Here is a 22,427-nt window from a genome sequence, read left to right as displayed (position 1 = left end):
ATTTCTGCCTGGTCTGGATTCTGTTCATTGCGGGGGGATGGGGGGGTACATCCTGAGACCAGTCTGGATTCTGTTCATTGCGGGGGGATGGGGGGGGTACATCCTGAGACCAGTCTGGATTCTGTTCATTGCGGGGGGATGGGGGGGGTACATCCTGAGACCAGATTTATCTGCATTAGCAGCAAAGGACTCAATGCCCATGACATCAGGGCTTGTGGGTGGGTGAGAAGGGCAGAACTCACCCCAGATTTCAAAGCAGGCCTGCAGCTGGCAGCAGTGAGAGCTACTGCAAGTGGCCTGGACCTTTGACACCTACATGAAGGGGAGGTGGCGTAGTGGGGAGCCCGGAGGCCTGGGTTCGAATCCCTAACCCAGCACCTATTAACTAAGTGCACTGTGGGCTGGTCACTTACCCTCCCTGAGTTCAATTTTCCTGGTCTTCGAAAAGAAAACAAAGGAAAAATTGATTTCATATTGATTTAAGTATTGGTCAAACACCCAAGTCCAGAAAGGCACATTTAGCTGTGAAGAATAGGAAGGGTCTTATACGATGTAAGTTCAAGGGCCCCAAGGGGTCTTTTCTTCTTGATGCATCTCCCCACTTGTTTCTTGATGCCCAGAGTTCTACCCTGCTGTCTTTCTCCCAGCTCCATAGTTTCTACCCTCGTTAAATGCCTGGGGGTATTTAAATAGCAAACCCAATTAGTTATTCCTCAGAGAAACTGATTTTTACGAGGTAAATGGAAGAGGAGATTGGCTAGGAGGAGAGGAACCAAATGTCTGAGGTGATATTTTGTGTCCCCAAGGACACACAGGTACTGCCAAAAGGGAGAAACTTCTGGCAATCAGTGCAAGGTCAGGGATCCAGAACTTCCCAGGGAAATACAGAGGCAGGAGAGAGTGCGGGCCAGGTACTGTCTGGCCCGGAGCTGGCTCAGGACTCGACAGGCTTCAGGTCTCTGTAAAACAAGCAGACCAGGCCAGGACAACATGAAGTTGCCTTCTACCCACAGTCTCCGGTTCTCCGTGGTGATGGTGCCTTTGCAAGGAAGAAGCCCTGTGAAGTTAGTAACTAGCAAGATCAAGGGCAACTGGTGAAACAAATGAAGTGACTGTTTTGAAAGACAAGGTCATTTTCAACCTGTAAAGCTCATCTTCTGAGTTTATTTATACAGAGGAATTAATGTCCACAAGGTGAAGCTTTTTTGTCACTGGGAGGGAGCAGAGGTTCTCATCAGAACGGGAACTGGTGATTAACTTTGTGCTCTGTGGATCTGGTGTCTTCTTTCAGTGACTTTGGGGACATAAGAGGAAACAGAAGTGGCCTTTTGGAACAAGGGTGGAGAAGATGATACCTTATTTTACTTTTCCTGCTCTCAAGCCCTGAGGAACTAGAGTGATGGACAGGTACTGCCCCGGCCACGTGTGACCAGGGAACTGAAGTTACTGCATTTTTGTCTTGGGTCCTGGGGAAGCAGGTTGAAAATGGTTTTCTTTTGTGGAAATTGCTTTGGGCTCTGTTCAGGGTAAAGCATGAAGAAGACTCCTTCTCTGTAGGACACAACCCCTTATGCCCAAAAGCTCACCTAAATAGCTACACTAGGAGACTGATCTGGGGTTTGGGGTGCCCTCGGTCCCAGGCTGCAATCCTCTGTGGCAGACTGTGAAGTCTTTCTCTGTTGCAGTATCTGTAAAATATGCCAGCCAGCTCTCAAATAACTGAGTCACCCAAACAGATCTAAATAGGAAAAGCAAAATTCAAGACATCTTTATTTCTGGTCTTTTCAAGGTGTAAACTTAATTTTTTTGTTCAAAGGAAACATTTTCATCCTTCCTTATGACTCTTCACTAGGAAATGGGCCCAGCGATTTAAAAGAGAAACAGAAAACCTGGGTCTCTAACTTGGTGAAGGACCTGGGAGGCGGGATGTCTCAGGGGTCGGGAAATGATACTCCCCGCTTTGGGGGGCACTCAGCAAATGCATATGTTCCTAATGCATATGTTCCCAGCACAGCTGTGTGATATCATTGAGGATAAAGAATGATTAATATTTAAGGACACACATTCATAATTATTTCTCCCAAAAGTTTTCTAAAAGGATTGGAATTTCAAGGCAAAGATCTACGATTTGTTCAAACAGCATTTCCTCCCTGCAAATAGTGATTTGAAACTTTAAAAATTTTATGTGACTGTGCCAGAGTCCTTTGCTGAAATCAATCTTACAGGGAAAACTAGTCTGGGAATTGACAGATGTTGGGCTGCTCTGGGAAGCAGGGGAGGGCTCTGGACCCAGCCTTCCGGCCCAAGGCTGCTCCCCTCAGCCTGAACTCCTATTCTCAATCTTTGGTGATGCTAAGGAGCCATTCTGGAAACTTCTGTCTGTTAACCCACTCCTGCCTCCATGAGATAATGTTTCTCACGAAGGAAGCATTTTTCCTCTCTCTCCTTTTGAAACCTCTCAAGTGTTTCCACGGGATTCTGTACTAATCTGTCAACAAGCTTTTACCACGTATGTAGCTGGGCACGGCCCCAAGTGGAGGGCACTGAGACTCGGCTAGTGGTCAGGCTGAGACAGCCTGATGTGGGCACAGGCAGGAAATGGCCCGTTCCAGATGTCGGGACAGCTGGGGCCATCTGAGGTCAGAGGAGGTGAAGAAGGCTTCAGCTGGGATGCTAGAGAAGGCCCATAGGAGGGGCAGCATCTCCAAGACCCGCAGTGAGCACCGATGAAGCACTCACTGCGTGGCAGGGGTACCCTGTTTTACCCTCATTTCTGCCCTGAGGTCAGTACTAGTCCATTTTGCAGATGAGGAAACTGAGGCTTGGAGCTGTTGAGCAGCTTTTCAAAGCCACTTTTCAAACCCGGCAGTCTGACCCCGAGCCTGTGCTGTTGGTCACCATGCTGGCCTGGGGATGCGGGTGGGGAATGGGAGGGCATTTGCTCACCTGTGAGATGGCAGAGTACTGTCCAAGAGCATCACTTCAGAGCGCTGGCTGTGTGGACAACCTATCCCCGGAGCGTGCATGGACCCAGTGTGAGCCCAGAGCGAGGCTCTCGGAAGCCAGAGGCTCTTGAACAGCCCGCAAGCCAGACGGAGCTTGTCGGCCACCGGCCGAGGCAGAGCCAGGACGAGTCGGGCAGAGCTGGCTCGTGGTGGTGTCAGGTCAAGCAGGCATTCTGGGCAGGAGCCCCAGCCCACTCGCCAAGCCCGCCTTCTCACTGGGCGGAGCCAGACTGACACTCCAGGGACTCTGGAAGCTCCACGAGATGCTCTGGTTTCATCCCGCTCGAGGCAAAAGGGAGCAATGGGGAAAAGTTCCATCTGCTTCAAATTCTTCTTGATCCTAACAGCTTCTTCCTTCTCCCATTGGGCCCAAGATCCCAGGAGCCTGCTGCTGCCCAGGGAGCCTGACTTCCTGCTGTGCTCCAAGCTTGGGACTTTTCTCCCCTCTACCGCAATCCTCTTTTAAGCCCCTCTTCAGGGGGTTTTATTAGCTCAGGTGTGGGAAAGAAACTATTAACACACACCAAAGTTTTAATAGCAGATAACTGTCCTAATAGTGTTCCTCTTCCTTTTAAATAAGGGCAATGCCTTAACCTAAAGGAAGGAGTCCTCAGTTGTGGAACACAAGTATTGACAGTCGGCCAGTTAGGAGGGAGAAATTTGAGTAGGGTGAGAATTTCTGATGCCCCTGAGTCTATCAAATTTCCTGGGTCCAAGCACCAACTTAAAAGAGTTGGAGGGAATATCTGTTGCCATGCTTTGAGATTTCCTTCCTTTGCCTGAATCCCAGAAGGTGGAGGTCCAAAGACTACGTAAGTTTGCAAAGATAGGGAAATTGCTGTCTATCATTTATTAGCTGAGTTGCTAAGGAGCTGGGACAAAGCACCTAGACGTAGGAAAAACCAAATGTGCATTTGAGAGAGGAAGTGACATATATAAGTTAGTGAGGAGAAACGATGGAGGAGGGCCTAGTGCCAGGGATGTGAGGATTGAGGACTGTAATTGCACTTTTGGCCGTCAGATAATATGCAGTTTTCATGGGAGGGAGGTTTTGAGTGTTATACTTGTGAGACAAAAATAACATAAATATTGGAAATAAAGCTTCTTCTTGTTCAACTCAATCAACTCACTGAGAATTTAAGAGACATAAGAATGTAAGTCCATTTGCACCAAATAGATACTCTCCCATTTCCCATTTCCCATTTCCCAATGCTGCTCCATTTTGCAGTTGAAGAAACTGAAGCGTGGAGGGGTTAGTGAGTTTTCCCAGGTCTACTAGTAAGTTAGGAACAGGGCTAGAAGTAGAACTCAAAGCCCCAAGTTTCCATGTGGCTGCCTGTGTCGGGATGTCACTGATGGGGCCGATGGCTTTGCTGGCAAGGCACGGCCCACTCCCCCCAGGTACATGAGCACGGCTGAGTCCTGGCCTTCTCCTGGAAGCCAGTGCCCAGGGCGGTGGCTGGTGCACAGACAGAGCCCGATAAATGTTTGATGTATACAAGGGAAAGTGTGGCAGTTTGGGGACATTTTTACAGTAGAATTTAATCAGCTGCATAACGGTCTTCATTTTCTTGCCTTCTAGAAAAAAAGTTACAAAAGTTATGTAACTTTTGGAGCCTCATTTTCCCACATCTCTAAAATGAGAATAAAAACTACCTCAGTGTGGGTCGTGAGGAGTAAGGGACATGGAAAATGAAGTTAGAAGGAGTGCTGTGAACAGAGCCCGCCCTCCGACCTGCGCTTGCCCACAGGCTAAGGCAGTCTTTCCCACAGGTCTAGATCAGCTACGGAAATAACCTGTTCCAGGCACGAAGTTAAAAGCCCATCCTACCTGCTGAGGCCGTTCTCAATGCTATCGAGATCCCTGTCCGTGGTCCTTACCACGAGGCGGTGAGTCCTGGAAGGGTGGGAGTATTGGGTGCTAATCTTGGCCATCTTCTTGCTCTGTCACATTCAGCTCCAAAGTGGTTGCTGAAACATGAACACAAAGCAGATATGTCATCAGGACCCCCCAGGAAGTAACTGCAAACCCAGCTGGTATGGGAGGGCTACTCCCCCAGGCAAGCCCTGGCACACGTGCCCTCCTCCATTTCTCTCCCAGTTCCTGCCACACTGTGTTTTAGTTGGATCTCTCCGGGCTAGTTGTGCGAACCAGAAGCACAAACAAGGTCTTTTACTCCTTTGTATATGCTGCATGCTGAGAGCTGCTCAAAGGTTTTTTTTGTTTGTTTGTTTTGTTTTGCTTTTTGCCACACCTCGTGGTTTGCAGGATCTTAGTTCCCCGACCAGGGACTGAACCTGGGCCCCCAGCAGAGGAAGCGCAAAGTCCTAACTACTGGACCACCAGGGAATTCCCAAGGGCTGCTCAAAGTTAAGCGCTGATTCAGCAAATGAATGAATGAATGGCCAAGTTGGTATCCCATGTAAGAAAGCTAAAACCCTCATGATTCTCTTTAACGATGCAGTGTCCCTCCTAACTCTGGCTTTCTCATTTACCCTATGTTAATCTTATAATTTTGCACATGTTTTAGTAACTCCCCAAAATCTTGTTTTAAAACAAAGTATAAAAAACCTAAGTACTTGACATTTATAAAACCTTTACAATGTGATGTTCAACCCAGTACTCACTTCATCTCATTTAATCTTCACAATAACCTCATCAGATATTTACAATTTTTGTCTCCATTTAAAGATGACTAAATTGAGGGACCTCTCCAGTGGCACAGTGGTTAGGAATCTACCTGCCAATGCAGGGGACACTGGTTCGAGCCCTGGTCCGGGAAGATCCCACATGCCGTGGAGCAACTAAGCCCGTGCGCCACAACTACTGAGCCTGTGCTCTAGAGCCTGTGAGCCACAACTACTGAGCCCACGTGCCACAACTACTGAAGCCCGCATGCCTAGAGCCGGTGCTCCACAACAAGAGAAGCCACCGCAACGAGAAGGCCACGCACTGCAATGAAGAGTAGCCCCCGCTCACCGCAACTAGAGAAAGCCCACGTGCAGCAACAGAGACCCAATGCAGCCAAATATACATAAATTAATTAATTTAAAGAAAATAAAAAAATAAAGATGACTAAACAGACTCAGTGATGTCAAACAGCTTGTACAAGCAAAGAAATAGATAAAACCTATCAATGGCATGATCCTTATGCTAGAAATCTGACCGTGAATACTTTCCCTTCAGCAAACATTGGAAGGTGGCCCTCTGACTGATGAGAAAAGAAAACTGATGTGAGTGCACAGCTGGCGCGATGGATACGAAGACAGGCCAACTGCATGATTTCTGATCACAATCTTCCAGAAGGAAGATGAATTCCTGAGGACAGTTTCTCTGAAACAGATGGGCACAGGCTCTCTTGAGCAGCCACATGGTTTAAGTGTGTCAGAAGTCAGTACAGACCACTCCAGAGAAAGATGGTGATTTCCAGAAATAGCCCAGTGACTAATTCCAGGACTAAATTAATTTCATATCCAAAGGAAGGTCAGTGCCAGGAGCCCAGAGCACTGCACTGAAGTACCCAACATGGATGTGGTCCCTGCTCACCACGGGTTACTCAGGGAGGGGCAGCTGGTGGCTCAGATAGTCCTGGTTTATCTCTGATGTTTGATAGTTTAAGTCCACAATTTTTAAATTTTATAATTTTCTCAATAGATAAAAAATAGTTTTGATTTTTAAAAACTGTATTCATTTATGTAACTTAGTTTCTGGCTGACCACAGGAGACACAAAGGAATATAAGATAACGACTGTTCTCAAGGATCTTACAAGTCTAGTGGGGCAGATGACGTATACCAGAGGGTCCTGAAAGTTGAGTCACGGAGCTTGGGCTTTACCTCTGAGCCCATCAGGGATGTGGTCAGATGTGTAAAGGCCACTCTGGCTACACTGGGGAGGATATATTCAGGGAGCAACTAAGCCTGTGCACCACAACTACTGATGCCTGCGCCCCTAGAGCCCGTGCTCTGCAACAGAAAAGCCACCGCAATGAGAAGCCCACGCACCACAATGAAGAGTAGCCCCCATTCGCTGCAACTAGAGAAAGCCCGTGCGCAGCAATGAAGACCTAATGCAGCCAAAAATAAAAATAAATAAATTTTAAAAACCCCACAACTACCAGATAGATAGAAGCACCGGGACATGGTAATTGATCAAGGATGAGGGGTCACGCTGCCGTGACCGCTGGCATGGGGGTTGGTGGTGCTGCCCACTGAGGCAGGGACTGCGGGAGGGGCAGGGTTGAGGCAGAGAATGATTCCAGTTTGAGATGTCTGCAGAAACTATGAAGCCACATAGGAACCAAGAGCCTCCCACTAAAAGAAATACACCAAATTTGAAATCATCCATCCAGTGCTTTTTTACTGAGCACTTACTATGTGCCAGGCAGTATGCTAAGAGCTAGGGTTTTATCAGAAAATGATATGCAGCTCTGTCCTCAAGGAGCTTATGGTCCAGTGGGATCTAAAACAAGTCTGGTTTTGTTTTTTTTTTTTTTTTTTTGGCTGCACCAGGCAGCATACAGGATCTTAGTTCCCCAACCAGGGATCGAACTGGGGCCCCCTGCATTGGGAGTGCGGAGTCTCAACCACTGCACCACCGGGGAAGTCCCTAGAACAAGTCTTAAAGAAGTTTTGGGACTCCGTGGAAAATCTATTAAATTACTCTTCTTTGTGTATTTTCATGAGAATTGTACCAAACAGAGAAAAAGCTCTTTGCAGCCAGTCTGTGCCCTTTCCCTCAGCCCCCTCAGCTGTCCCCTCCATCCTGGGCACAAACCCTGACCCCAGATGCCACCTCTGGACCCTTGCAGACCTGCTCCCTGTGGAGAGCTCCCACGTGCCAGGCTCAGAGTGGCTGCTCGTGTAATACTGTCTCCTTCAATCCTCACAACAGCCTTCTTCCCTCCCTTTTCCAAGGAAGAAATTCAACAGGTGAGCAGTTTCCCTAATGTTGTTGCTTGCAGCCTGAGCCAAGGTTAACAAAGACCTGTCTGACTCCAGAGCCCGATAAAGCCAGTGGGTGGAAAAGAACTGGCATTACTTTTTGGCCTGAGCAGTAGGGGTCCTGCCTGGGGCCCCATTCTTTAAAGCAGCGGTCCCCAACCTTTTTGCCACCAGGGACCGGTTTCGTGGAAGCCAATTTTTCCACGGACAAGGAGTCAGGCGGCGGGTATGGATCACTGTAAGGCGAGCGATGGGGAGCGACAGGGAGTGGCAGGTGAAGCTTCGCTTGCCCGTCCGCCTGCCACTGCGCCACCCAGTTCCTAACAGGCCTCGGACCAGTACCTTTAAAGGCCCCCACTCTGACTCCCCTCCAGCCCTAGTCCATGGGGCCAAGGGAACATGCTTCCCCAGAACCCCATGCCCTGCTCTAGACTATGCTCTGGGCGCCCGGGACCCCCAAATTCTCTGTGGACGGGCTCTAGAGGCTGCCTGGGCCTCTTCCCAGGTCTGTCTTCCCGAGAACGGTGTTGATGTGCTGCCCCTAGACCTACAGGTGGTGCAGGAGGAGCTATGTGTGAGGGTGAGGTGAATGGAGCTTGGAGGTGTGGGCAGATTGTCCACGCATGTGTGTGAAAGGCCCCCTGTGGCTTGGGGTGGACTCAAGGCTGGGAATAGAAGGGGGCAGGCCATGGATGGGGGACCAGAGATCAAATGTCCCCATGCCGCTATGTTCCAAGGCCATTCTGACACACGTGCAAACCCGAAGTGCTAGAGAGTTAACTCCCCTTGGGCAACCCTTGACTAACAGAACCTGGAACCATGGGTAAATACTCCCCTTTTCTGTCCCCTCAGGAAGATAATTCAGACATATATTCTACATGGCTCTTTGGAGAAGCCCTAGAAGGATCAAACGACTTGCCCAGAGTGGTGATTAGTTTGATAATGTACACTTGGGGTAGTTTCCCCTGCCTCCCTTGTTTTCTCTTCCAAGACCCCTACTTCTCTTCCTTGGAACCACTCCCCAAAAAAGTTGCCTGCCAGCATGCCGTTACCCAAAAAATTCTTTTTTTTTTTTTTTTTTTTAATGGTGGGAGGAGGGGATTACCTCAGCTAAGAGAATGCTTTTTAGTTATTTAGACATGGTAAGTGGGCCGTGCGCACTCCTGACCCAGGTCCCTCAAGGGTTAGAAGTAACCTAATTTCCTTCTTAATTCCGTGTTCTTTATCCAGGAGAATGAGGTTGGGTAGGACAGGGCAAAATGTACATCATTAAAGGAAAATGTTAGTTTAAGATAAATCATTAAGATCTTTTTTCCCCTAATTGTTTCATAAATGTCATAAGGGTTGTCTTAAAAAATTACTTAAAAGAATCAGGACACAAACAAAGTCTATATATTCTGATTGGTTGATGTATCTCACTGGTATTTTTAAATCTAAAGTTTCTATGCGTTTCTCTTCTTTCTCTTTACGGAAGAAACGTAAGTGTTTGTACTGCAGAATTTCCCACAATATGGATTTTTGCCAATTCCAACTCTACGATGTTTCCCGTAAATTAGAAGTTGTACTCAGGGCTTGTTCAAATTTGGGTTCCATATTTTCTTGGGTGATTTTAGCAGCCATTGGTGATCACTGACTGGATCTATTGATTTATTAGGAGTTGCAAATTGGTGATATTCTAGCATTCCATCTTCATCAGTTAGCTGAAATATTCTTAAAAAAGAAAATCTGACTTATTATTTGGCTGCTCAGTGGTATGGTTCATACAGGAAAGGCAGAACAAACACTTAATTCTTTCCCTTTATCTACTAGCTTGTAAGCCATGACATCCTAAGTGATTCCCCAACCGCCAGGGTGTCTTCACATCTCCCGGCCCCATAAACTCTAGGAGAACTCACAAATGAGATGATGAAAGTACAACACATGATCCTGAGGCTCTGTTGAAAATGGAAACTGCCATCCCGCCAGGGCCCCCCGAGTGTGAGGCACCTGCATACCCATTGCTCATTCATCCTCAGGAACCCCAAGAGGTAGTAGCGAGGCTGATTCTGCAGGTACGGAAATGCGGGCTAGGGTCAGTCTGACCCTGCAGTCTGTGTTGTGGTTTGTTTTGCTTTGTTTATCATGCCCGCTGCAGGAGATGAGAAGTGCACAAATATAATTTTAATTTTCAAGCACGGGAAGAAGATCCTGCCAAGTACCAGGGTGACCTTGAAGTGGATCCCAGGCCTGAGCCGTTTGTGAGCATCTCCCAAACGCATGTGCGTTTTCCAGGGCTTGACTGGGAACTAAGGACACACCATTCCAGACAATTCCCATTTGCTTTACAACATCACTAAACCCAACACATTTTCTTCCCACCGACACACTTATTGACTCCATCAGCGTCCTAGGCATTGCACCTGGCCCTGAGGATTACGATGAAGAAGACAGGTCCCTGTCTCTGAAAGCGCAAAATTGCCTGGGAAAACAGGTATGTAAACAGCGGGGGGAGGAAAGAGAGGTGCTGAAATAGAGACAGAGGCATGATGGGGAACAATGTGGATGGGGGGTACTAATTCTGCCTTAGGGACCACTGAGGTCTGAGAAGGCTCCTCACGGGAGGAGCAATCACAATAATTATTTAACATTATTCGACATGTACTATGTGTTAGCCATTGTGCTGTGCACCTTTAAGGATCTGACTGTCTTTTGTGCACATCTTTAACTCTCTCCACTGTTCTCGGCTGGGACACCTAAGTAGGTAGGAATCTAACAAAGCTCGCCTGCATTCCAGATATATTTTTTTCACTCCTTTATTAACTCCAAAAGCCTTGAAGGCAAGAATTGTTTCCTTTTACTTAGAATATGTTATCCTCCAAAATACTCAGCATATACACATGGTAGGTAATAAAAAGTAGGTGGCATAAATGGAGGAGGACCAGGTGAGTAACGGTAATGGTGGCCCTGATAATTACAACAGTACATTTACTAGCATTTACTCTTCGCCTGGTCCTGTTCTGATAACTTCAGGGTGTATCAACTCACTTGATCCTCACAGCACTCCTGTGAATGAGTCACGCTGAACACTTCTATCCTATTTAAGAATGGATGGGAATTTATGAGGGAGAGAGCAAGTGAGCAACAAGGGAGGTCAAAACATGGGAAACCCTTTCTTCTAAATTGAAGTGTGCTTCTGAAAAAAAACCTTGGTCCCCACTTATGATGACTAACTTTTCATACTAAAAAAGTATTGTCCATGTTCTGTCCTCTTTTTTATTATGGCTTAGACATGAAAACCAGTCCTGGTTCAATTTGTGTCATTTGAAACATTGTCATTTTTCAAACCCTGAATGTATCTCATCAATAGAGAGGTGCCTGCAGCCCAACATGCATGCCCGTCTAACCCACTGGAGGTCTTTGTGAATTATCATTGTCCTGCGTGATGACTCCTATTCAGCCGGGGACTGGCAGGTCCAATTAGTGAGGCGCCAAGTCTAGACACAGAGCCACGCCAAATAAATGGGAACCCCAATCAGAGGGGAGCCCCCCAGTCTTGCTGGATGTGCACTCTTGGCCCAGGTCTCTGTCTTCTCCAATGGAGATCGACCACTTTTACCACCTGGGGTCTTTGCTCTTCTCAGAAGTAACCTCTCTCTGGGCTTCATCCATTTCAATCCTCCACAACTCAACTTTCTCATCATTGTTCTAGGCAAAAGCACTCAGCCAATTCTCAGTAAGTATGAGGTTGGACAGGCTCACTGTGTCAAATTAAACTCCAAAGATAAATCAATAACTCCCACAAGGTCTGCATGCCTTGGAACTTTTGTCTAAAGCACACTTCTAATTGCCTTTCCCTTCTTTCCTATTCCATCTGAGAACTTCAGGGTAGAAGGGAAAACGTCCAATGCTGAGGCACTGAATCACTCTGAGACCTGCGAACCAGCCAGAGAACAAACACAAGGACCAGAACAGACGTCACTACACTAACCCAATGACGAGGGCTGTGTGTTTTCAAGCAGTCCCTTGAGTAATATCTTTTGTTTGAGACAAATGACTTTGGAAAGACAATATAGGTAGTCAAGGGCACTCAACTGAGAGAAAGGAGAGCTGGGGTCTCTTCTCAGCTCAGCCTCCAATTTGGGCGAGTGACCCAGCACTTTAGTTTCTTCATCTACTGATGGACATAGACTTATTGCAGATGAAATCTTTCATAGGAACCCAATGCATAAAACATTCACTTGTAGTATTTTATTTAAACGTATTTTGTAATTTTATAAAGACAATCAGTGGGACATAAGTTAATTTTGACCATGATATCCAATATAGTAAAGTTTGGTATGGAATACAGGTCAATCAATGCTATCTTTATTTATTTGGGATTTTAAAATACTTAAATATACATTTTTTTAAAAAACCCTTAAAATGCATACAGAATACCTTAGGGGACTCTGTGGAACAGAGTTGAAAACCAAGGCCAAGTTGATTATTAAAGGTCCTTCTGTTTCAGAAGTTCCATGATGGGACAAAACTCTACAGTGCAAATACTGTACCCAAGGGTCCTCTCATATTTTCTGTGAGTGTGATCCTATGTGGAGAAAATAAAAATATTCCAGAGCTTCGAAAACAAAAAGGGGAAAAAACTATATAATGTTAATATTCTCTGGACATGGCACAATATAAGTATAAACAACTTGAATATCAGAACTTAACGTGAGAGGGCATTTTGAAAACTATATTAATATGCAAAGATCCTCAACAAAATACTAGTGAACCAAATCTAGCAACACGTAGGAAGGATTTTACACCATGACCAAGTGATATTTATCCTAGGAATGCAAAGTTGATTTATCATTCAAAGTCAATCAGCATAATACACCATATTAGTAGAATAAAGGGTAAAAACCATGTGATCATCTCAACAGACACAAGAAAAGCATTTGACAAAATCCAACATATTTTCAAGTTAAAAACTATCAATAAACTAGGACTAGAAGGAAACGTCCTCAACCTGATTAAGGGCATCTATGACAAAGCCATAGCTAACGACATAATGGTGAAAGACTGAATGCTTTCCCCCTAAGATCAGGAATAAGACAAAGACATCCATTCTCATCACCTCTCTGCAACATGGGATGGCTCGCCAGGGCCATTAGGCAAGAAAAATAAATAAAGGCATCAGAGGCAGAGATAGTAAAACTATCTCAATTTGCAGATGACATGATCTGATATATAGAAAATCACAAGGAATCCACTAAAAAACTATTAGAATTAATTGAGTTTAGCAGTATTGCAGGATACACGACCAGCATAGAAAAATCAGCTGTATTTCTATACACTAGCAATAGATAATAAGATGAAATTAAGAAAACAGTCCCATTTCTAGTAGCAGTAAAAAGAATAAAATACTTAGGCATAAATTCAATCAAGGAAATGAAAGGTTTGTACGCTGAAAACTATAAAAATTGTTGAAAGAAATTAAAAACACATAAATCAGTGGAAAGATTATCTCCTGCTCACAGATTAGAAAAATTAATAGTTAAGATGGCAATACTTCCCCAATTGATCTACAGATTCAATACAATCCTTATCAAATCCCTTCTGGAATTTTTGCAGGAATTGTCAGGCTGATTCTAAAATTTACATGGAAATTCAAGGGACCCAGAGTAGCCAAAACAAACTTGAAATCCTGATAAAGAAGAACAAAGTTGGAGGACTCACACTTTCTGATTTCAAAACCTATTACAAAGCTACAGTAATCAAGACAGAGTGGTACTTGTGTAAGGATAGATATATAGGTCAATGGAATAGAATTGAGAGTACAAAAAATAAACTCATACACCTACGGCCAACTGATTTTCAACAAGGGTGCCAAGATAACTCAATGGGGGAAAGAATAAACAGTCTTTTCAACAAATGTTGCTGGGAAAACTGGATATTCACATGTAAAAGAATATATACCATACATGAAAATTAACTCAAAATAGATCATAGACTTAAATGTAAGGGTTAAAACGATAAAATTCCTAGAAGAAAACATAGGAGTAAATCTTCACAACCTTGGATTAAGCAATGGTTTCTTATATATTACACCAAAAGTATAAGTGACTAAAATAAAAATCAGATTGCACTTCATTAAAACACACACACACACAAAAACACCTTTGTGCTTCAAATGATACCACCAAGAAAGTAAAAAGGCAACCCACAGAATGGAAAAAATATTTTAAAATCATAAATTGGTAAGAGACTTGTACCCAGAATATATAAAGAACTACTAAAACTCAATAATAAAAAGACAAATAACCCAATTAAATAATGGGCAAAGGAGCTGAACAGACATTTCTCTGAAGGAAATTACAAATGTTCAACAAGCACATGAAGAAATGCTTAACACATTTAGTTACGGAGAAATGTCAGTCAAAATCATGATGAGATAACCACTCCACACTGCCTACGATGGCTATAATTAAAAAAACAGACAATTACAAGGGTTGGTAAGGATGTGAAGAAGTTGGAATCTTCATACACTGCTCGTGGGAATGTAAATGATGCAGCCACTTTGGAAAACAATGGCGCAGTGCCTCAAAATGCTAGAAATAGTCACAATGTGACCCAGGAGTTCCACTCACAGGCATATACCTAATGAAAACATGTCCACACAACTTGTATTTCAATGTTCACAGCAGCATCATTCATAATAGCCCCCAAATGGAAACAACCTAAATGTCCATCAGCTGATAACTGGATAAACAAAATGTGGTATATCTATATAATGAAATGTTATTCAGGTGGAATTTATTTGGCAATTAAAAAGGATAAAATACTGATACCTGCTACGACATGGATGAACCTGGAAAACATTATGCTAAGTAAACAAGCCAGACACAAAAGGCCACACATTGTATAATTCCGTTTATATGAAATGTCCAGAATAGGCAAATCCACAGAGATAGAAAATAGATTAGTGACTGCCACGGGCAAGGATGGGGAGGGGAGTCAGAAAAGAAAATGTCTGATAATCGGTTCAGGGTTTCTTTTGGGAGTGTTGAAAAGTGTTGGGCTGCACCCCGCAGGCCCACAAGGCCTGCGCTTGCCCAGCTTTAAGACCGAACAAAGAGCCTGGAGTCAGCAACAGAGACATCAACGGTTTAATGGATGGGGGGACCTTACACGTCTGAAGCAAGGTCCTGGAGTGACACCCCACTGTGTGTGGCTCAGGGCAGACAGGACCTGGTGGCAGTCTTCGCCCCCAAAAGGAAGGGGGGATTACCATTTATAGGAGAATTGACGGCAGGTGGGCTCATTAGTTACCAGGGAAACCAGCAGAGGGGCACGCCCCTCGCCACCCCTTCCATAAGAATAATCACTAGCTGGGGGCTGGGGCAAGTAGTAGGAAGGTCAGTCAGGTGTGTAAGATACAGGTGAAGCAGGCATTTGTTGGGCTGGGGGCTGAACAGAGGGCAAGAGAACAGCAATCTCGAGTGACCTGGCCCTACAAAAGTTTAAACATTATATCGAGTTAATGGTTGCACAGCTGTGAATATACTAAAAAATAACTGAAATATATACTTTAGAAGACTTTCATCACATGTGAGTTATACCTAAAAAAGAAGTAGTGTTAAATCTAAAATCAAAACACTTTTCAAATGCAAAACTCACAATGTCTGCTACAAGAAACTCACGAAACATAAATATACTAAAGGAGAGAAATGTCAAAATATCCTATTAATAAAAATACTGATAATGATCACATTTTTGAGAGTTTACATGATGCTAGGTACTTCTCCCCATGTAACAACTCATTTAATTTTCACAATAACCCTATGAAGTAAGTACAACTATTATCCCTATTTTATAGATGAGCAAACCAAGGTACACAGTTCACACAGCCAGGACTGTAGCAGGCAAACTAACTGTAAAGCCTGAAAGCTTAATCCACTGCCTCTCAAGAAACGAGGCCAATTTCTGGGACCAGTAAGTATCAACATTTCCTCCATCTGCCCAAGGAATGTCCAAAAGGGTAGCTCAGGTCTTAGACCATGAGGATGTGTCCAGTTGTGCTTGGAGCTGAGCTTCCCGGTTGACGAAGGGAAATAACACAAGCAAAGGGAAGCTTGCATACACCAGCTGTAGATTTTCAATTCTTGCCTGAGAAGAAAAGCTAACATTGTTCCTCCAGACAGGAAGAGATTCTGGGTAAAAGAGAGCCCACTGAAATTGTAACAAGGTTATCAATTATGTAACTCAACCACCAGACAGGGGCTTGCCTCATGCCTAGAAAGTGTCTTGGTCTTCTGTAGAGATGACTCAGAACTAATGGGACTCTGGTTTCCTGAGCTTTACGTGCACTCAGTTTCTAAATGACTATTTTGCAATAGGATTCAGCTGCTCAGGTTGAGATTCCAAGAGGATGAAAGTGCTTTCTAGATGTATCTAGGGCCGGAGAACCTGTACCTCTGTAGCCAGCCCTATAGATGCTCTGCCCAGAATTCCATCTTTTCCTCCCACCTCCCAACACACACACACAGACACACACAGACACACATACATACACACACACACACACACACACACACACAGAGTCATCAAGCCAGGCAAAGGACCTCCCTTCCTTCCCCAAGGACTGTTTCCCCAAGGCTAGCTGCAGACACAGGAGGTAAAGCGTGTTTTTTCCCTTAATTAACTTTTGGGATATGATATAAAGGTAATGCATTGTCATTACAGGAAATTATAAGATGGTCATGTCCAACTTTGAGCACTTGCCATGCCAGGCACTGAACTAAGAAATTCACACCAATCGCTTCATTTCTTCTCCCAACAACTCAATGAGGCAGATGTTATAACTACTACCACCAACTTACACGTGAAGAAACTGAGACTTGGAATGGTTAACAACTTATTCAAAGTCACCCGGTGGCAGAACTGAGGAACAAAAGCCTGTTTTGTTTTTTAAATCCCTACACTGCATTATTATAGTACAAGACGGAATGTGTGAAGTTCCTCAAAAAGGGGATCAGATGAGGTCCAAGGTGTGGGCCATGTGAGGGAGGATACAGTATATCCAGGAAGTTTTTGTTGGTACAAAACTAAATGTCCTGAATGGCACCGTCCCAACTGCTCCCAAATATGCCCTTCCTCCCCTGAGTCTTATTCTGGTTAATGCCCCATGAACGACACCTGGAGCCAACTAATCACCCAGCTAAGCCTTGCATAAGCTTCCACTCCTCCCTCTCCCTCACTTCCCCAGATCCACCATCACCAAGTCCTTCAGTTACACCACCCAACTGTCTGTCCCCTCTGTTGCCTTCCACTCATCCATTCACTAAGTCAGAAATGCATTGAGCCCTAACCATATGCCAGGGCTCGAACAAGCCAGAGACAGCTCTTGACCTCCTTGAGTTCTGTTCCCACCTCTGTCCAGGCCCTGTTCCCCCTCCCCAGGACTGCTGAAACAATTCTTTTTGCGCAACTCCCATCTTTAGTTTCACCTCTGCAACTCATCCAAGGCCTGGCACTCAGGAGGTGCTCAGTGAGTGTGGAATGAAAGAATGAATGAATCTTCTACACTAACATCGGGGTCTTTCTACACGATAGTTCTAACCATGTCACTCAGAAACTTTCAGAGGTTGCCTATTTTCTCCAGCATGCAGTCTTAGCCTAACATTCAAGATTTTTTTGTAACCTGGATCATATTAGCCTAAAAGGGATGCTCCATTTAAATGAAATTACTCATCCTTCCCTTAAGAGTGGCATGAATTTTCTCATCCCACCTGGTGGCAGAGACTGCTCACCAAAGCCCACCCTAGTACTGGCTGTATTTCTCAGTCCCCCTTCCAGGCCAGCTGAGGGCTGGGTGGCAGGATTTGGCCAGCAGAGTCCCCACCATGATGCAGGGCCCCCCAGTGCCTCGGAACCTCAGACATCGCATAGGCCATGGGCTAAGCCACTGAGACGTTCTGGGTCTGTTACCGAACGCAAGTCCGTGTGCCTGATGCACAGTGAGTCCCAACAATACCAAAATGTCGGAGTTTGCAGCAGAGGAAGGTTTACTGCAGGGCCACGAAAGGAGACGGGTGGCTCATGCCTTAAAAACCCTGAACTCCCTGAAAGTTTTCAGCAAAGCCCTTTTGCAGGAAAGATGAGGGAGGGGCGTGGTTAGTTGTTGCTAACTTCTTGGTGTCTGATCCTTCGTTCTTGAGGTCGGGTCTCGGTCAGGTCATGATGTTCCCCTAAATCTCCACCAAAACAAATGTCTTTCTCTATTCTGACAAGAAAGGGCAAGGGCCCAAGGCTCAACTTCCGCCCTCCGAGGTCCAGGTCCTGCCTAAGAGGAGCCTGTGCAGGTCGCTCACCCTGCCCGGGAGTGTTCATCCGGCGCCCAGTCTGGGTCCTCCCGCCAATGCCCAGGCTCCGCTGAGGAGGCAGATCTCAGCTGGTGGCGCCCTCGGGGCCAGGTCCCCAGACCCCGCCCAGCCTTCATCCCTGAGGGAGCCAGGCACGCCGCACCCAGTCGGCCCTCAGGCTTTTCATTGAAGCTGGAGAGAATCATTCGCAGAGCATCAACAGGAGCACACGGGGTAGCAAATACCAAGCAGGTGAATGCCCAGCTCACCACAAGTGCCCTGCTTTGAGAACAGCCCCACGACAGAGGTGGACCTGCAGTCACGACGTGCAATGCCCTTGCAATTTAACCCTGACCTCTGGCCACCTCCTAGGGGTGGACAACTGATCTAAGCTGGACCAAGTTTAGAAACTTGAACGGACAGACTGAAGCTGGTTGAAGCTGTTACCTTCATGGCTGTGTCCATATACTCCCATTGCCGAGGCCTCCAGGGACTGCAACCCATGGAGACGGCCGCCGCCATGAAGTCGCGGAGGCGGGGATGGGGGAGGGGTTCGCTGCTGCCTCAAGGCCTGGGCCCGGCCAGTGGGTGGCAGTGAAGAGGACTCTGGAGCTCTGGGGGACACAGCCCTCAGCCTGTCCCCGGGCCCCCCCCGCCCGCCCCAGCTCACCCTCAGGCTCGGAGATCGGAGGTCCTGGAGGGCCCAGGAGAGAAGGCCAAGGTCCGCTTCTCGCCGCACTTTCTGCTACGAGGAACACCACAGCTGTGCTCCTCGGGTCAGCCAGACCTCCAACCGCCTGGAGCGCTCCGGCTCTCGTGCACTTAGGGTCTCGCGTGCTCAGGGTCTCGCGATAACTGTCGTGCGCTAAGGGCTGCGCGCAGCTCTGCCCCTATTACGAGTCTATGTGTTTCCACGGCAGGATCTATCCTCTCCTGAACAAACGCACATCTTGGCTCCTGCTAGTCCCTCTGCCTAGAGAGACGTTTTCCCTCTTGCTCAGCAGTTGAAATTCCTTAGTTTCAACTCCATTATGGCCTCCCCTGGGGGGGGTCTGTCACTCCCACTTCTCTCTACTCGGGGACACTGTTATCACCCCTATTGCAGCCCAGAGCAGAGGCCATCTCTACACCATGATGTCCAGAGGCCAGGGACTGTGTTTGTTTAATTAATTTTGTCTCCCGCAGGGCTTAGTCTTGTCATTTGTACTCAGGAGTAGACAGTGTGCAGCTGACATGAATTAGGTCAGAGGGAAAACCATTTACCCCAGCCTCATTGTAGCAGTCGGGGGATGGAGGTAAAAGCTTGACCCATCCCAACCTGGAGGCCGTAGTGATTGGCAGGGATTAAGAGAGGGTTTCAGGTGAACAGGCGGCTAGACAGTGTGGGTTGGGAGGGAAGAGGGGACCACAGCACCTGATCATTGCCATCCCTCCCTCACAACCACAGGAAACCCGCAGCCTGTACAAGATCTGGGTGGGGGGGGGGGTAGCTACTGAAGAGCCTCTGTGGCTTCCAACTGTTTACCTCCTGGGTACCATGGCGACGGGAAATTGGTCGCCATGGCAACCCCATTATTAACCAGCCGCAGCAATCGCGGGCAGATAGTGAATGACTACCGAAAAGGCAGAAACACAGGCGCATCAAAGGCAAGAGGCACACGCAGTCCCGGCCAAAGTCCCAGATAAAGTGACTGAGATCGTGTGGGGACCAGTCACCCGGAGAGCAGCCAGTCACCCTCTCCTGGCATCCCACGCCCGACGAGGGCCCCGTTTATGACAGAACAAAGGCTGAGAAGGAAAAGTGCGTGCGCTCGGGCGTTCTTGCGAAGGGAAGTTCGCGTCTTTCCTGCCACACCCGCTCCCCGCCAAGGGAGTCCCGCTAGCTCAGTGAAATGCTAACTCGCTTCCCTGACCTAGCGGAATTGTCAAGACTCCGGGACTTTGGCGTACAAGGACCTAGCTCAGGGAGTGGCCGTGACAGGGGTCACCTCCCTCCTCCCGGCCCGGCTTTCCATCGCCCCCTCCAGTGATTTCTCATTCAGGGAGTATGTCACCCCATGCCTAGACAACGACGTCGTTGCCCGTTTTAATGAATGAAAGTGTGTGTGTGCGTGTGTGTGCGAGGGAGGGGCTGGTGGACAGGTCCATAGAGACAGGGGTCTGGACTGACCAGTCCGGGGTAGAGCCCGAACCCAGGTAGCCAGTCACTGCCCCAGGGTGTGAGGTACCAGGGAAGGCGCCGGCCCCAGCTTCGCCCCTCCAGAACATTTGGTGAGGAGCGCCCACCGTGGGGCCGTCTGGTTTCCGGGAGAGGGGTTGCGCCGGCGGAACAGCTGGCAGGGAGAGCGCTGAGCGAGCGAATTGCGTGTCCCCGGCACCGCGTCCACCGCCACGGGGTCCCAGCCACGGGCTCCAGGTCCCCTCTGCTCTTGCCCCACTGACCCTCGGCCACATGCCGTGTCTAACTAGAGATACCCACTTCAGAATGACAAATTTTAGTCTCAACAACAGCATAAAGTAGGGCAGCTGTGAACTGGGGAATCACACGGAGAGAAAAATGAATCGGCACTTCCTCCAGTCATCCAGTCCTTGCCCAGGGTTGCCGGGGAGCGAGGGGCTGCTGGCCGCGCCCCCCTCGGGGCGTCGGGGGCGGGGGTGAGGGCTGAGCTGGGGAGAAAAGCCGGAGGACGAGGACAGAGGGCCCGTGTGATTATCCGGTTAGGGGTTTGCAAAGGACCGGAGGCCCACCCCACCCCGCCCCTTCTCCTCGCTCCTGAGCGCTAAGTCCCTAAGGCCAGAGCAGCCAAGATCGCGGATTATGATTTTGTCGTTAAAAAAAAAAAAAGAGTGACTGCTCACTCCCCCAAAGTATTTTCATTCTTTGCCTCCTCCGCAGCCCACCTGTCTCTTTGCATCCTCACGGCTGAGCAGGGCCCAGCGGAGGCAGTCCCCCGACCCCGGCGGGGGTCCCCTTGGCTCCTGCCCCCTCCAAGCCATGGACACAACTTCCCCCCGCGCCGCGCGTACTCGGGGAGACTCTGCTCGGGAGCCGGATCTGGAGCCCGGGGAACGAGGCGGCGCGGCCTCCGGGTACAGGGTCTCTTGGGGAGGTGTCTCGGGGGTGGTGTCCATCCTTTTGCTGAAGGAGCCCAGCTTCTTCTGCCTCCTGCCCTGACGGCTCAGCCCGACTTGGCCCAGCGCGTCTGCGGGACGTGAGTAGAAAGGGGTGCGATAGACTTAGGAGGCGCAGGGGACGCCTTCTAGTCCTTTGATCCCTGCTGGAGGGAGTTGTGTGTGTGCCGCGGGTGGGAGCAGATGCCAGAGCTGGCTCTTGCTTCTGCTCCTTCCTTTCCTGCCGAGATGTGGCCCGTTTCAGCACCGGGGGGTGAGGACAGCGCCGCGCCCGCCCTAGGGCTCCGCCACCCCACTGCCCTGGGCGTACTTTAATCCACACGGTGACTGGGGTCTGCGTCCCCCGCGCACCTCCCAGCGCCCCAAGAACAACCAGCTCAAGGGCCCCTAAAATCCTTACCCCACTTCAAAGTTTGAGCTCTCCGCGGCGCGCCTGTGTCTGGCAGAGCGTCTCCTCCCCGCTCTGGGCCGCAGCTCCGGCCTCACTCCCTCCCACACTCTCGGGCCCCAGGACCCTCCTCTTCAGGTGGCGTAAGGAGCCGGTTGCCCGCCTCTCTCTGCGAAAGTCAGGTGAGCTCTGGAGCCTCAAAGGCGGTCCCCGAAGAGGCAGAAGCCACTCGTTCGCATCACCATGGCCTCCAAGGGAAGAGGGGCGAGCCAGGAGCAAGAAAGCAGAAAAGTCTGTCTGTCAAATACGGACCCTCCCCTAACCGCGAACGGCCTCCCTGGACTCCTTCCTGGGATGTTTTACCAGTAGTGTAATCCATGCGGCATGAGGACACAGCAGAGATCTGGGAGTTTGAAGTTTAAAGGTGGGAATATATATCCCCTTAAACTCATTTACAATCTTATGGGGAGGGTTTTAGAAACAAATGTCTCTTAGGGATATTGTGTATTCTCCTTGCAGAATGTTGGTTTCCTTCTATCACACCAGACAACACAGATTCCCCGAATCAAAAATTAAAACCCACCAATCCAGTTGTTATTCATTGCCCTCTGTGGAAGAGTTTATGAGTTTCTTAAAG

At 47.8% G+C, this 22,427-nt stretch overlaps 1 protein-coding gene across 2 annotated transcripts in view; it reads right to left on the bottom strand.

Moving 5' to 3' along the window:
- CNGA3 (cyclic nucleotide gated channel subunit alpha 3) overlaps positions 1–22,032 on the bottom strand; it is a 45,914-nt gene extending 23,882 nt beyond the window's left edge. The window contains exons 1-2 of one of the 2 annotated variants that reach the window (XM_032653508.1): positions 21,803–22,032; positions 4,837–4,976 (exon numbers count right to left, since the gene is read on the bottom strand). In XM_032653508.1, coding sequence (XP_032509399.1) covers positions 4,837–4,940 — 104 coding nt within the window. In that variant the 5' untranslated portion in view covers positions 4,941–4,976; positions 21,803–22,032. The remainder of the gene's footprint in view (positions 1–4,836; positions 4,977–21,802) is intronic. The other variant, XM_032653509.1, reaches the window with a different exon arrangement.
- Between the last annotated feature and the right edge of the window lie 395 nt (positions 22,033–22,427).

This window comes from Phocoena sinus, chromosome 13, assembly GCF_008692025.1.
Source record: "Phocoena sinus isolate mPhoSin1 chromosome 13, mPhoSin1.pri, whole genome shotgun sequence".
In the NCBI taxonomy this organism is placed as follows: domain Eukaryota; kingdom Metazoa; phylum Chordata; class Mammalia; order Artiodactyla; family Phocoenidae; genus Phocoena; species Phocoena sinus.
This window is presented reverse-complemented; position numbering and strand designations above follow the sequence as displayed.